The 13,322-nt window shown below is 40.7% G+C and overlaps 2 protein-coding genes across 13 annotated transcripts in view; both read left to right on the top strand.

Moving 5' to 3' along the window:
* The first annotated feature begins 30 nt into the window (after positions 1-30).
* Positions 31-2,887, top strand: LSm3 (U6 snRNA-associated Sm-like protein LSm3). Of its 6 annotated transcripts, none has more exons than XM_086978653.1 (4): positions 31-47; positions 770-846; positions 1,184-1,323; positions 1,779-2,887. In XM_086978653.1, the coding sequence occupies exons 2-4, from the start codon at positions 819-821 to the stop codon at positions 1,920-1,922; spliced, it is 312 nt and encodes a 103-aa protein (XP_086834779.1). In that variant the 5' UTR covers positions 31-47; positions 770-818; the 3' UTR covers positions 1,923-2,887. The 6 variants fall into 6 exon arrangements, with proteins under 6 accessions (XP_086834779.1, XP_086834782.1, XP_086834774.1 ...); XM_086978656.1 differs by lacking the exon at positions 31-47 and adding an exon at positions 60-302; XM_086978648.1 differs by lacking the exon at positions 31-47 and adding an exon at positions 60-379 and having other exon boundaries at positions 773-846.
* Positions 2,888-8,036: 5,149 nt separating this feature from the next.
* The window catches only part of LOC111243233 (uncharacterized), a 157,708-nt gene continuing 152,422 nt past the window's right edge, over positions 8,037-13,322 (top strand). For all 7 annotated transcript variants that reach the window (XM_022788484.2, XM_086978495.1, XM_022788453.2 and 4 more), the window contains exon 1: positions 8,037-10,835. The gene's annotated coding sequence lies outside the window, so the exon portion shown is untranslated. The remainder of the gene's footprint in view (positions 10,836-13,322) is intronic.

The raw sequence follows: 13,322 nt of genomic DNA, 5'->3' as shown, positions 1-13,322 counted from the left end.
AAGCAAAATAAAAGCGCGTAAATTTGACTGTGAACGGAAAAAAACAGGTACATTGCGAATCGGTCCACTTCTACGTCGCGAATGCCGGTAGCAACAGCCATTAGAATAATCTCTTCGAGCGAATATTGGCTGGAGGATCGCTGATGGTGACCTTGCGAGAAGCGATAAAATTAGTTTTTCGATGGATTCGTACTACTTAGTAAAAGATTTGTTTTTGTTTCGTTTAAAGAGTATTGTGTTTTGTGGAGAGAAGCAGTGCGACGTCCTGTAATTTATTAGGGAAAAATTAATTACCGTTCGTGGTTGGTAATTTATTGACTAATCGTTTGCTAGAAGAAGAAAGTGCATCCTCTTTACTGTCAATAAGGAAAATCGCCGGGTAAACGATTAACGACTAACTTCTATTGCTATTGTGTTTCGGTGCGTACAATAGGCTCACGCTATTTTTACATGGCGCTGGGCGAGGGCGCTGCCTGCGCTTGCATCATACACAAATTAGTGCAATTAACACTACTGCTGATAGCTACATTTTGCCGATTTTCTTTTCGTGCTTAGTTTCTCCGATCTATAACCTTGGAGCTCTATCAAGTTTCAATTAGGAAGTTACTTTTCATGGGCTGTTTCAGTCTTATTGGCAAGGGCACTTAGAGCAACCTTAGGAAACAATGTTTGGCAGATCTTACAGACGACGCTCATTGTGATTTGTGTACATAACAAACAGAACGCAAAAAGACGTAGCGCTAATGAAGTTAATTTGTTCGATTTTCAGTAGGTATACCTGAAGTTTGGTAACGTCTAAAACAGAAATTCTACCGAAAATGACGGATGAGACAGAAAATGCTTCCGGTAAGTAATTAGCTTACTCTTGCCTACATAATTCAGTGAGCAAAAAGCATTTAGCGAGACTGTACGGTTACGTTATACATTTTACATATTATGTATAAATGCAATAGTCGCAACGTGTTTAATCTACTCTCGCGGAATATGCCTGGCATCTTACACTTAGCATTTAATTAGGAATAGCAGTATTGCATTAAGATCAGACAAACTGCACCACAGCAGCATAGGCGCTATACATTTCTTATTTCGCTCTGGAAGTAGACATGTTCGAAGTATATGGGCTCCTAGTGACAGTATCTGTATTTTGAATTGTACTGTATTTACGCATTTGCACTACTGGCAGCGCCCAGCGTGATGAACGAGCCGCTAGACATGGTTCGATTGTCTCTCGATGAACGCGTATATGTTAAAATGCGACACGAACGCGAACTTCGGGGTAGATTACATGCTTACGACCAACATCTTAACATGGTCCTTGGAGATGTAAGTATTTTATGTTATACCTACCTAGATATATGAATAGAAAAGTGATACATACTATTTATAATCCTTTTTCTTTTGTATCGCACAAAATGTTTTACTGCACATTTGCATATTTTGAAGCGCCAATTTCATTGGACCAACATATAAGTGTATAACTAAAATTCGATTAGAAAGAAACCGAATTATATGTCTATGTGCACAAAATAATTCTACAAACATCAATTGTTTGCTTTACCGCATACAAACATAAACAAGCATCGTAGAAATAAGGTACACGTACCATTTTCTAGACATCCTTATGCTTCTGTATCGCGCGAGTAAAACTAAGTTACATTAATCATAAATCAGTTTTCGTTATCGAAGGCCTCGTTCGAACCAAATCGAGTCGCTGTTTTTGTGGATGTTTCTCTACCGTAAAGTGCTATATATTGACGGACCGTTCTCTGGTCATTCAGGTGGAGGAAACTGTGACAACGGTTGAAATCGACGAGGAGACTTACGAGGAAGTTTATAAAACGTCACGCCGCTCCATACCGATGTTGTTTGTCCGAGGCGACGGAGTGATTCTGGTTAGCCCACCGTCTAGGGGGACAAATTGAAGAGTTCCAGTTATCTGGCGTGCAAATGATGATGGGATAGTTGTTTTTGAGCGTCGTCCCTGCATTCGGGCTGAACAGCAATCACAGCGTCGATTCTAGAAGACCCATTTAGCCGGACGCCTATTTATTATTATGAATCGAATACTCAATAGCTGACAACCCCATTTTTTGGTCCCAACGATGTAGTTTGCTAGTATGTTCACGGCTCGGTAGGCTGATCATATGGAAGCAGTCGACTGTGTCCTGGGATGTGCTGGGGCTGTGGGGTATATATCATTGGGCTGGATGGAGCTATTGAAGAGTAATGATTATCTTCATCCCTAGACTTCGGTACCCCTCAAGAGGAATAGGTAGCATTGTAAACGTGCTGAAAGAGTGTATGAAAGAGTATTGAGAATGCTGTTCTTTGGAGTAGAAGCAAGAGACCGACCATGGTCCCACGAACTTGAATATTCGCCTATAATTACATATTAACGAATCTACGCGATGGTTTAGTAAGAACATAGTTGTGATGAATGTGGCAATTAATTAAGTGTACATGATGCTATTAATAAGATAATCTTGATTGACCTTGACTCTCTTTAAGCAGAGTTTAGCAAGCGAAATATCTAGCACAAAAGGAGAAAAAGTGAAATGTCCAGAACAAACTAAATATATAAATAGCACAGCGGCTCCATTTTACAAAATTGAATCTTTTTTGTAGGAAGTCAAAAAGGGAGTAAATCGATAGTTGGGGCAAAGCAGCCGTAGAGTTAAGTTAGAAAATCAATAACATGGTTCCGGAATGCGTTATTCCCAAAAAACAGTCAGGAAAAAACAGATCTTCATACCGCTTCCACTGTGCGTTCCTTTGATGAATTATGTATAAATATATAGCCTTATAAACTGTGAGCCTAAGAGTAGATAAAAAAGTTTTTGTGATGATATTCACTGCAAAAATAAACAAGCGCAGCTTGAGAATTTAATAGATGATTTCTCTCTTGCCGAAGAGATACAGGATTGAAGTGCTCAATCTCAACTGATTTGAAAGTAATTTTTTCAAGACATTCCGAGACATTTTTCGAATAGAACTAAATAGATCAAACGGTATATTCGACTAGATCAAATGAACTATTTGGATTTCAATTTTATTTACATAGCGGTTGTTAAACTAACACACAAGCAAGAGTATCGGCTATAGCACGTCTAAAAAGGTTCATACTAGTATCAATAGTTATATTGCAGTTATATAACTGTACACTGATGTAGTACGTTTTGTATGTGCTTCGCGCCTAGGATATTGATATGACTAGGTTGATTCCTAAATATCTGAAGTTCTGTGATGCAAGTCGACTCAATGGATAAGTCCATGTTTTGGTATAGCCATTAATTTTACATGAAATCTTTCCATAACAATATGAGCATATAAACGAAGCATAATATATATAGCATAATATATATAAATATACATAGCATAATATGTATTTTACACATTAAATTTAGAGATAAAATTGGCCATATAAAGAAATAGTCTGGTAGCCTAAACAGACAGTTGTCTACAGACTGCCGATATCCCTACTTGCTAGGAAAACAGAAAATTCTAAAAAAATTTGTTCGCAAAGTTATGTACGTTTTCAAAACTTTTCAGCTTAAACTGCTTTAAGATTTAATCCTTATTATTTTTTTGAGTACCTATTATATATTATCACTTACCTTGCAGAATCATGTAAATTGAACACCAGAAATAAGACTTTCAAGGACCTTGGCGTGCGACAAGGCTTTGTTTGCAGGAAACGAGCTCAAGGCATAATTTCTGATCACGTAAGTTCTCGACGTCGCCTGGTTGGGGACACTAACGACAATAAAACAGTGTCCTAATAGCGAAAAAGAAAAAGCAAAATAAAGATGGACTCAATACGTTAGGTAAACTTTATCTGCATTTAATGAAAACGTTGTATGCTGAAACTAAAAAATACGATTCTCCCACAAATTAGCTTTGGAGCAACTTTTAAAAAGTTCACAGCCGGACTAATCATAAAATGGTTTGATTTGATTATTCACTTACTGTCTCTCAATCACTCTATCTCGATCTTTGATTGCTGATAACGTTCCTATTTGTAGAATTTTTATATGAGAAACGTGGGTTTTTAAGGCCAAATCTTCGAAATACTGTTGGGTACACGAATGCTAGATCGTGTTGGCATTAAAAGCATCGGAAATTGCGGAAGCAATCGGAAACAAAATCTAACAGTCATGTCGGCTTGCCACCTTGGTAAATTGTTAAGGCTCGAGTATATAACGGTTCAAATGCTGCTACGCTATCGCGTCTCCAGCTTGGATGCAACGAACTTTCATAAATTTTCGACAGACTACTAAGGAGTGTATGCGTTTGTTTCTGATGACTGGTATCTTAGAAAACATGTCACGCGTTTTTCGCTTGTATCTTGTCTTGGAACAGTTAGCGGTTTTTAATTTGAACTTTACTATTCGATAGGTTACTCGATAGCCTTGCTAAAAAATATAAAAAATAAATACGTGTAATTGTAGTAGAATTTAATTGGTGACAATATGGTAATAGCAATGCTGACTCATCAGCAGGTTGTTGCGGCAGCATTTCTTGGTATAACCGTTACAGTCGTATACACTACCCTAATCCACCCAGAGGCCGTTAGCTCAACGAATGTTTCGCAAATCTAAAGGACTCAAGATTTCTGCCGAGCGGTAACTTCATACTTGGTCCATTCCGATGGCTCTAGTCATCTTTAGAGAGCCTGCTCGTCCAAATGTTCTGCGTTAGCATTATAAGGGTCCTACTTGACTTGATTTTCAGCATTTTAGTTCATACTGTAGTATATTCTACTCTAAGCAGTAGTGGCATATTGGTCCATTCTCTTCTAGATTTCTGCCACTTCGGTCAGGAGCAGTTTCGTGTTGTTTCCTTCCTTAGTTGTCTTGTAGAGAGTTTGAAATGTTGTATAACTATATCATGACCGAAGCGTATTTATAAGGCCATAAGATGAATTGTAAATCCCGATGATGGCGTGTTTACCTGGTAAATTTGAGGGATACGTGGTGGTCTGGAATTAAATCCAAGCGCGGGCACACTTCCTTCCCACTGCTCGGAGCCAGCCGTCTGATACTGTGTTTAGTAGTTTATTAACGTTTATTAAGTTTAGTCGCATTTCGAGCACAAATGATTATAGACAACTTCAATGCTTTTAACTTCATTTTGCGTACAGGCCGAAATCTCAAAATTCGTAAGTTTCAGCTCTCTATTAGTAGCCTTTTTTTTATACCTATTTAACTACAGGGTACTTTCCTGTCAATCTTTAATGGTAATGTTCCAATTGCGTTCAGTGCTTCTCCAGCGTGGTGTTAATCTAAATGTTCCGAGTCTTACGTCTGGTTCTGTCGTTAAACATCGCTTTACGCGGCTGGCTCTTTCCAGCTTGAAATGAGGTGACTTTCGGCTTTGGGCCTATACTACCTCACTTGATTTCTCTAAGTTTAGTGAGCAAACACGTTGCTATTGTGTCGTCACAGGATAGTTTTTGGCCTATCTGAACTCCACCGGCAGTCATTAACGTCTTAGTACTCGTTCATATTCAGATACACCTTCTGGTATTTTGGCATTTCACTTGCTTATACTGTACCTATCTGGAAAGCGAGATCCTAGCTTTACGCAAATGTTAACAAGTCTCCGGAATAATGAACATTTTCTAGATAAAAGATAGCGATTTCTGCATAACTTTAAATCGAAAAAATCAACCTTAATGAATTCGAAATGTCAGTAATTTAGCCTATTGCTGATAGTTATTGTTGGTGATTTGGCTTTAAATAGACATAGAACGAATAATAAAATTAAACCATCCTCTATACATGACTACTCTCATTGCCTCAATCTGGATTCATTCGACACCAATTTCAGCTTTTAGTAGTTAAATAAGACCACGGTGCCCTGTGCACGTCTCATAGCAAAAATGCTCCATCTACCGAGCTCGACAATCTTCTATAAACCTCATATTTGCGTACACATGATATTCATGGAAATAACCTTAGTTTTATTTTGGGTAAACTCAAGAAATTCAATTTTTAAAATAAATAGTCATTTTGCCTTCATTGTGTTGGAAATATTATCGTGAACAATGATGTAGTGAACAGCATTTATGAGCTGAACTTGCCAAATCTTGTCTGGTCACTCAAGTTTCGTGTCATTTTGATTTATTTTTTAACTATATTGCTTCCTAGGGTATATCATCAAATAATCGCAACCAACAACGGGATTTAGAAAATATATCTAACTTGAATTAAAAAAAAAATAACCATACGCTTTTGCACGGAAATCCTTCATATACGCGACTATGATACAGCGATTATTTTAAAATTTCAGTTCACTTTGAAAGATATGTTATCTATTTGAGCCAGCGAGCTGAATGAAGCTGATTTGAATTGTTCTCCGCCAGACCTACACAATCTAATCTTCTAATATTTACGCTCTCATCTACCTGACTGTGTACCTACACGTTACATAGTAGAGGATAAAATCCGTGGGCTATAAACCTTGTGTCTAGGTAAATATAATTTCAGTACATTCCCAGTCACCACTGGTCATTACGGCGTAGTGCAAAACGAGAAATCCTCCGTCTGTTGATGAAGATACGATATGCCACAAGAGGTCGAACAAATTATTGTTTTGTCGAACAAATTGTGTTAATGCCAGTCTATGTGGCGTTTAAGATCGACAACGCATAGTCTCTATCCACTAAAATTTTTGAGGTTTTTTTGGTACGTCGCCTTTTTCGGCTCCTTTTCTCCTTTAGTCTGTACCACAAAACCTTATATCAGAGTTAAACAAACCAAGCTACGTGAATGAGCTGAAAATGTTTAGCCGACACGCACGAAGGCAAGTCTGCCTGCTCTCCGAAACCTTATGACTTAACCTTTAGAATAATTGCTTTGAGGACCGAAGTGGCAGGGCACTGTACTGCTGATCTATTATCTTACATCGCAAATAAAGTCTGCTTTTACTGCACGTCACGAAATCGTTGGCGTGCAAAATGTTCTTGGAGAATTGCAGTTGCTTATCTCACGAAAGAAGGTTATTAATAAGGAAAAAAAGACATAAAATGACTGCCCCGCGGGCAATACCTATTGCCTGACGCCTTTTCTTTCTGCGACCCTATGTTTCATAGCGACCGAATTACGATACAAGCTGTGCTAATACAATGGTTCTTGAATTAAAGTTGACTTGTGTAAAGTCGGTAACGACAAAGTATAGACGCTGGCTTGAGCGATGTAGTGATTTGTAGGTTTCATCCGTGGACATTTCACAGGCCGTCACCGTCGATCTGACAGTATAGGTTCAGTTTCTATCTTCTAAAAGAAATGTTTTGAACTTTACATCCGGGGTTTTAGGTAAGCATTGCATAAGACAAAAGTAACAGCTAAGGGGGTTATATGCGAATATCTATGCACATATATATATATATATACACTCAAATGTATAGTGCGGCGAACTGGACCGCGATTTACAAGTAGAATGAAAAAAATAGATTATCTTTTATTGGTACTGTATGTTCGGTATAAAGTATAAACCAATAAAATTGAAAAGCTGTGACCTATTGATACCTGTGTACTCACGTTCTGTCGATTGCGGCTGTCATAGCGTGTTAATTATGAAAGATATGATAGTTAGTTTCTTACTTAAAACATTCGCCTGCTGAAGCGGCCTCATAGAATAAGCGCTATTTTAGATTTTAAAAAATCATGTTACAGTGGGTACAACCTGTCCATTGATGAGTGCAGACCTTAATCTCGGAGCTAGATGAATAAAACAAATATCTCGAGTTGTACATACACCACCATTGCGCAAATTCGCATCCTACCTCTCGGATACCATAGGAATTTGCCAGGTTCAGTAAATACTAATTTATTTATTCATTTAATCGCACATACAATTCAAAAATAGAGGTTTGCTTTGAGTTCTAAGAAAAACACGTAAACACTGCATATTTTGTATAAATAAAAAAATAATTTTAAATCTCAAACGTTACAGACGTTTGAATTTTTTATACTCACTGTATTTACTGTCTATTTATTTATGTCTAACGTTTACATCAGGTTTAAGGCTTATTCATTAAAGGTAAATTTATTTGGCAAACAAAGTCAAACATGCCTATACTCTTCTGATTTATCAGGCACCATTCTTTGCTCAACATAGCATTTTATAACTTAATCAGTTTTCACTCAGTCTATTTGATAATCTTTAGAGGCATCTAAAAACTCTCTGATTTCAAAATCTACCGCCACCGCCAGCGCTCGCAAGCGTCATTGCACTTCTCTTACACCCACACATACCGACAGCCTCATTCCTTCGCTCTTTCCCACGGCGGTGCGTTGCTCCCTAGCGCCCTCTGCCGGCGGGTGAGAGGAATGGCCACCTACTTCCAATTGACTGATCTGCCTGCTTCTGCTACCGTGTCCGTTCCCGACGCAGGATCACCGCTTCCATAACATCAGCACAACGCTGCTACCACAGCCATCCGGTACTACCCTCCGTTCCGTACAACAAGCGAATGGGTGAGAGAGTAAACGGACGAGTGGAACCACTTCGTCGTATCAGCGGCCACAGCGACAACTAAGACGAAAAATTCCCAGCTGACGTCCCTTCGTGCCAGAAAGTAACCGGTAACCATTGCGGACTGCTGTTGTTACTGTTATTACTGGTGTTATTGATCTAGCGTCGCTTACACCGTTCAGTTTATCGACGTCTGATGGTGGTTATTCGTGCTAGCGGTCGCCGTACTGGCTCTGCTGCAGCTGAACACTACCTGTCTTTCTGGCCGTCCAGCGATCGCTTCTTACCTCAATGCCTATGATATAGATTTCTCATCACAATCTGGAGATTGTCCCGCTGCGGTATAGCATAGGAGTGGAATATACGTAACGATGATGCTGAATGTGATAGCGATGATCGCTACTGGTTGTTCTGTGCTCTACTAATTGATTGATTTCCACTTGAGGTCGGTATCGAATGGCAGAACCTCCAATAGTAGCAGCAACCATCGAAAAACCAGTTGTAGGTGGCTTAGGAAAGAGCACGACGCTAACTACTGCGCTCACAAAGACCGTCAGTTAGAAACACTGTCCGACGGCGGTGGCTGCGGCGCCAGCCAGCCCGGCAGCACTGACTCCCCCTTTTCTTCTCTCAACAGCGGAGTGGCGAGAGACGCGACGGCGTCAACCTTTTGCGATTCTAAAGAGGCAGAAACAGGCAGCCTCTAGCACCAAGCTGAACAACGTAGGAAAGAGCTAAGATTCAAAGGGTGTCCTGGCGCGCTGATCGGTGAAACGACCAGCGCCGCTTAGAACAGCAGCCACAGTCACAGCAGCCGCGGAGCTCAGGGCAGCAACTAAGCGGCAGTGGCCGTTGTTCGTTACATTGTCGGCTAACTGTGGCGCTAGTTAATAGTACTGTCGTGGTCGTTGTTGTTATTGTCACGTGTTTTTGCGAAACTCTGCGGTGGTTCAGTGCGGAGGTGCTGCAAAGGCGTCTGGTGTTCCTGGTCGCAACGATGCGATCGGATAAGAACTAGAGCAGACGAAAATCACATCGTGGCTCTGAGTGGCTGGTGGAAAGAAGCAGTCCCCGCGGTGTTCTAACTTCTACCACTCCGAAAAAGGACAGGTTTCCTTCCGTAATCCTTTCTTCCGAAAAGCTGCATTTAAGAGGACTGCCGTCTCGGAGGTGCTGCATAGGATTGGAGAACTTTGCGCACCTCCACTTCGTCGAAGATCGGGGAGCATGAACAAATAGTGTGACGAGGACGACGATTTCGTACTGGATTTGATGAAGCAAGCTAGATTTTCAGTGTTCTAGTTAAGTAAAGAAGCGGTGCACGTTATGAACAGGCTCCCCTAACAACCACAACGGCGCGTCAACTGACGACGAAAACGGCATCGTTCGACGGAAAAGAGAAATAGCTAGTTCAGGGCAGCGTAGGTGAAAGTGTCTTCCCCTAACAACTTTCTAGCAGTGATCTCGTTCAATATCGGTCTGTATTACCGTTGCCTGATTTGCGTGTTATTACCATAAAGACATTAAACAATTACAAATAACGCAACGTTTCGTAAAAATCGACAACAGCAAGGACGACAACGACAATCAGAGCAAGAACGCGCAATAAGCAGAGGTAAATTCGCCAAGAGGCCATTATAGAAATTTAGCGGTGCCTACTGGCTATTTGGCAAAGGTTCCTGTTGTGGTAGTGTCAGCTTGCCAAAAGAGCAAGATTAGGAAGTAACTGCGGTACTTTAGGAAGAGAACGAACCTTGGCGACTGACCGACCCAGCAACCGTTAACAATCACGCTCTATTCGTTGTCGAGAGTTTTAAAGAGAATTCACTGTTTTATTGCCGTTACATCGTGCGGTTGTTTCCCAGTTTGTTCAGTTGTGTTGTCAGCTAATAAGGCAAATGTGTTAAGAAAGAACTTTTTCGAAGGTGGGAGCTATTACGGGAGAAACCATTAAGGAACACCCATCGAGGATTTGCTGTGTGCGTTAGTGAATGTGAGGATAAAAAATAATTCGAGTTGGAATATTGTCACCCCCCCCCCTCCCGCCCCACAACCCTTGTGGTGGATTATTTTTAATATTATGTGATCTTTGCTTTGTGGTGAGCTAACTCAATGTGCTGGTTCTTCATATACACCGGATTCGTTCCACGGATATATAGATCAGCAGGAAACAGTTAATTAGTCGAGGATATCGACGGGAATCTACGCACGTACATGTTACACATTAATTATTGACTTCTTCAATTGGATATATTAATAGATACTCTATTTGAAAACTGTCAATCAGCTGGCACCGGACTGAAGCTAGCATAACTGGTGTTCCATCGGATACGCCGAAGAACGACGCATCTCAGTGGGTAAGTTTTTTATTGGAACTAGCTGACATTATTTCACTAAGATGTTTATAGGATTTAGATTTTGCACACCTGTGCACCGAAATGGTTCATTACCGAACCAACAAATGAGTGGATTCTATCAATTAACTTCCTACTTGGAACCTAGCCCTGTGCGGCGGCTTGAAGCTAAAATGAAGGATCTCAAAATCGAGGAATATTTTGAGCTACTTTTGATTACTGTAAAGCTTGCTCTCGCTAGGTTTTTTGATTCTTTGAACTTTATGTGTAATAGGTAAAAGCGAAACTAGTTTCATATTTTTCATCGGTTTACCTAGACGTTGGGTGAACAGGTGATCGGACTCATGCCCATATACCAATACATTGAAGTAAGCAGCGTAAAAGTGTCCAGAAATAATCGGTATAGATACCTGATTTTCAGCTATTTTTTTCCGATATTTTATACTTTTTGTTCTTTCAGTTTTCTTTCATATCACATCAGCAAATACTAAAAATGTATATCACCCTTTATCAGCTGAGTTTCCACTTTTAATATAAATACACCTAAATAAATGCACTTTGTTGTTGTTGTTGTCGTCATCTTCAAATTACATCTTTTGGGCCTATTCAAGGCTAGTTCTATGTAGTATATATAGGATGTAACAGACTGTTCAGTGATAAATAGGCCCCGCGGTGTATCTTACGATACAGTAGTTTTGACTAAAATTATAAATCGAAACTTTGTCTATTCTTGGAATAAACGAAGCTCCTAGAGAGCCGCCAAAAGCGTCAGTTTAATGGCATACGACTATGGCAAACTCGACTAGTTCCAAAACTAAATCGTTCAAGCTAAATTTTAGCACAGAAAACTTTCAAGCCGATGGACAATTGGGACCTGACGACGATATGGTGGTTATATATACTTGTATCTTGCTTACTAATATCTATAAGTTATGCGCTGCTGAAGGCCCAGGTACGTATCGATAACTGAGGAAATTCATTGGACTCTTTCAACCTGCGTGTTAGATTTGAATACTAACTCTGGCCCTTAGTTTTATGCCGTCCTCCATTATGCACACCTTGACACACTTCATACTTCTGTTGGCCCCTGTCAATGCATCAGCTCATATTTACGGCGATCGTTCTTGCGGTACTTGTACTGGCTGGTATTTGCCAATATTCTCGAAGGCAAGATTCGCGCCGTCCATCCGACGACCATCCATTTTTCCGGCGATACGTTTTTCAACAATTTCTTACATTTTTCGTTTATTTGGTACTGGCAGTTTTTTTTCGATCCGCAGTGGAATTCTGGGCGCAGTTTTGGGCGATGGCAATCGTTTACGCTCGATTAAGGAGCGTTCGTTTTGATATTTTCCGTGTTGTCTGTTTTGTCTGATCATCCGTTGTTCTATTGTTCGGGTTTAGTTCGTGCTTTCCCGGGCTTGCCGCCCGCTTGCATAAGCATGGCTGGTTTAGGAGAGAATTCGATTTTATAGATAAGTCGAAAACGAAGAATAAGAAATAATAGTCCTTGCTTCTGTTTGACCAACATACGTCCGCGCATCCAACGCTTTGAAGCACTGTTACTATAGTGTTTCCTCCACTGCTTCATTTACCGCCGATCAAGGCTGTGGCGGGGGATTCTGTCGACAGACCCTAGCAAAGTGCATTCAGCAGTTCTGTCCCATGTCCAGCTGACATCATCCCCAACTCGTAACCATAAGCGAGTAGCTGAATTGTTGTATCATCATCACTTTTGCCACATGTGTCAGTAACTAGCTTCTCTATAGTAATTTTCACTGCAAAGTTGTAGTAAAGTACGGGCAAGAGGTAAGCCATCAATGAGCATGATGGGTCTGATGCTGACAGTGTTGGTTCGCCATCAGGCCTACTTCACCTCGGACCCCCCGCGCGACAAAGTTCCTGCCAAACAGTTGGTAACTCTCGTTACTAATAACACTAGGCTACGTCGAAATGCCGGCCAAATACTGACGCTTAAATCCGATGGCCGTAGAGCTGTTGTGTTCTGGACGCATGTCAGGACGCGACGACCCCGTACCCACAACGAATACGACAATGATTAAGCGAAGGCGTTTACACGACGCTGATGCCAGCTGTTGACTGTTGGCTCGACGTTATTTCACTCGCAAAACTACTGTTGTTTTAGCGATGGCTGGTTCTCTTTGGACGACTCAAAGGACTTCATTCGATGGACCGTTGCGCTCTTGGCTTGTTCGATTGGCTTTTAAGGATACGTCTCGTCGTCAGCGTACGTACCGCTTGTGGGGGATTACACTACAACCCATCGCACTTAAGTGTCGACGACGAAAGTTGCTTATTGCTGCTTAGTAAACTTGCCGCACACAATTGTATAGTGGCTTACATTCGTATTGACTGTCGTAAGACCAGTCAGCAGTTGTATGCCCACTAAATGCCCAGAAATATGAGTGAGTAAAGATGTTAACGAGACGCCAGTAAGCCTGTACTTGAAATGAGGATACTTGCAGCGCC

The sequence above is a fragment of the Varroa destructor genome, unplaced genomic scaffold (genome assembly GCF_002443255.2).
Source record: "Varroa destructor unplaced genomic scaffold, Vdes_3.0 BEIS01000001.1, whole genome shotgun sequence".
NCBI classification, from domain to species: domain Eukaryota; kingdom Metazoa; phylum Arthropoda; class Arachnida; order Mesostigmata; family Varroidae; genus Varroa; species Varroa destructor.
Note: the sequence above shows the minus strand (reverse complement) of the source record. Positions and strands in the feature narration are given on the sequence as shown.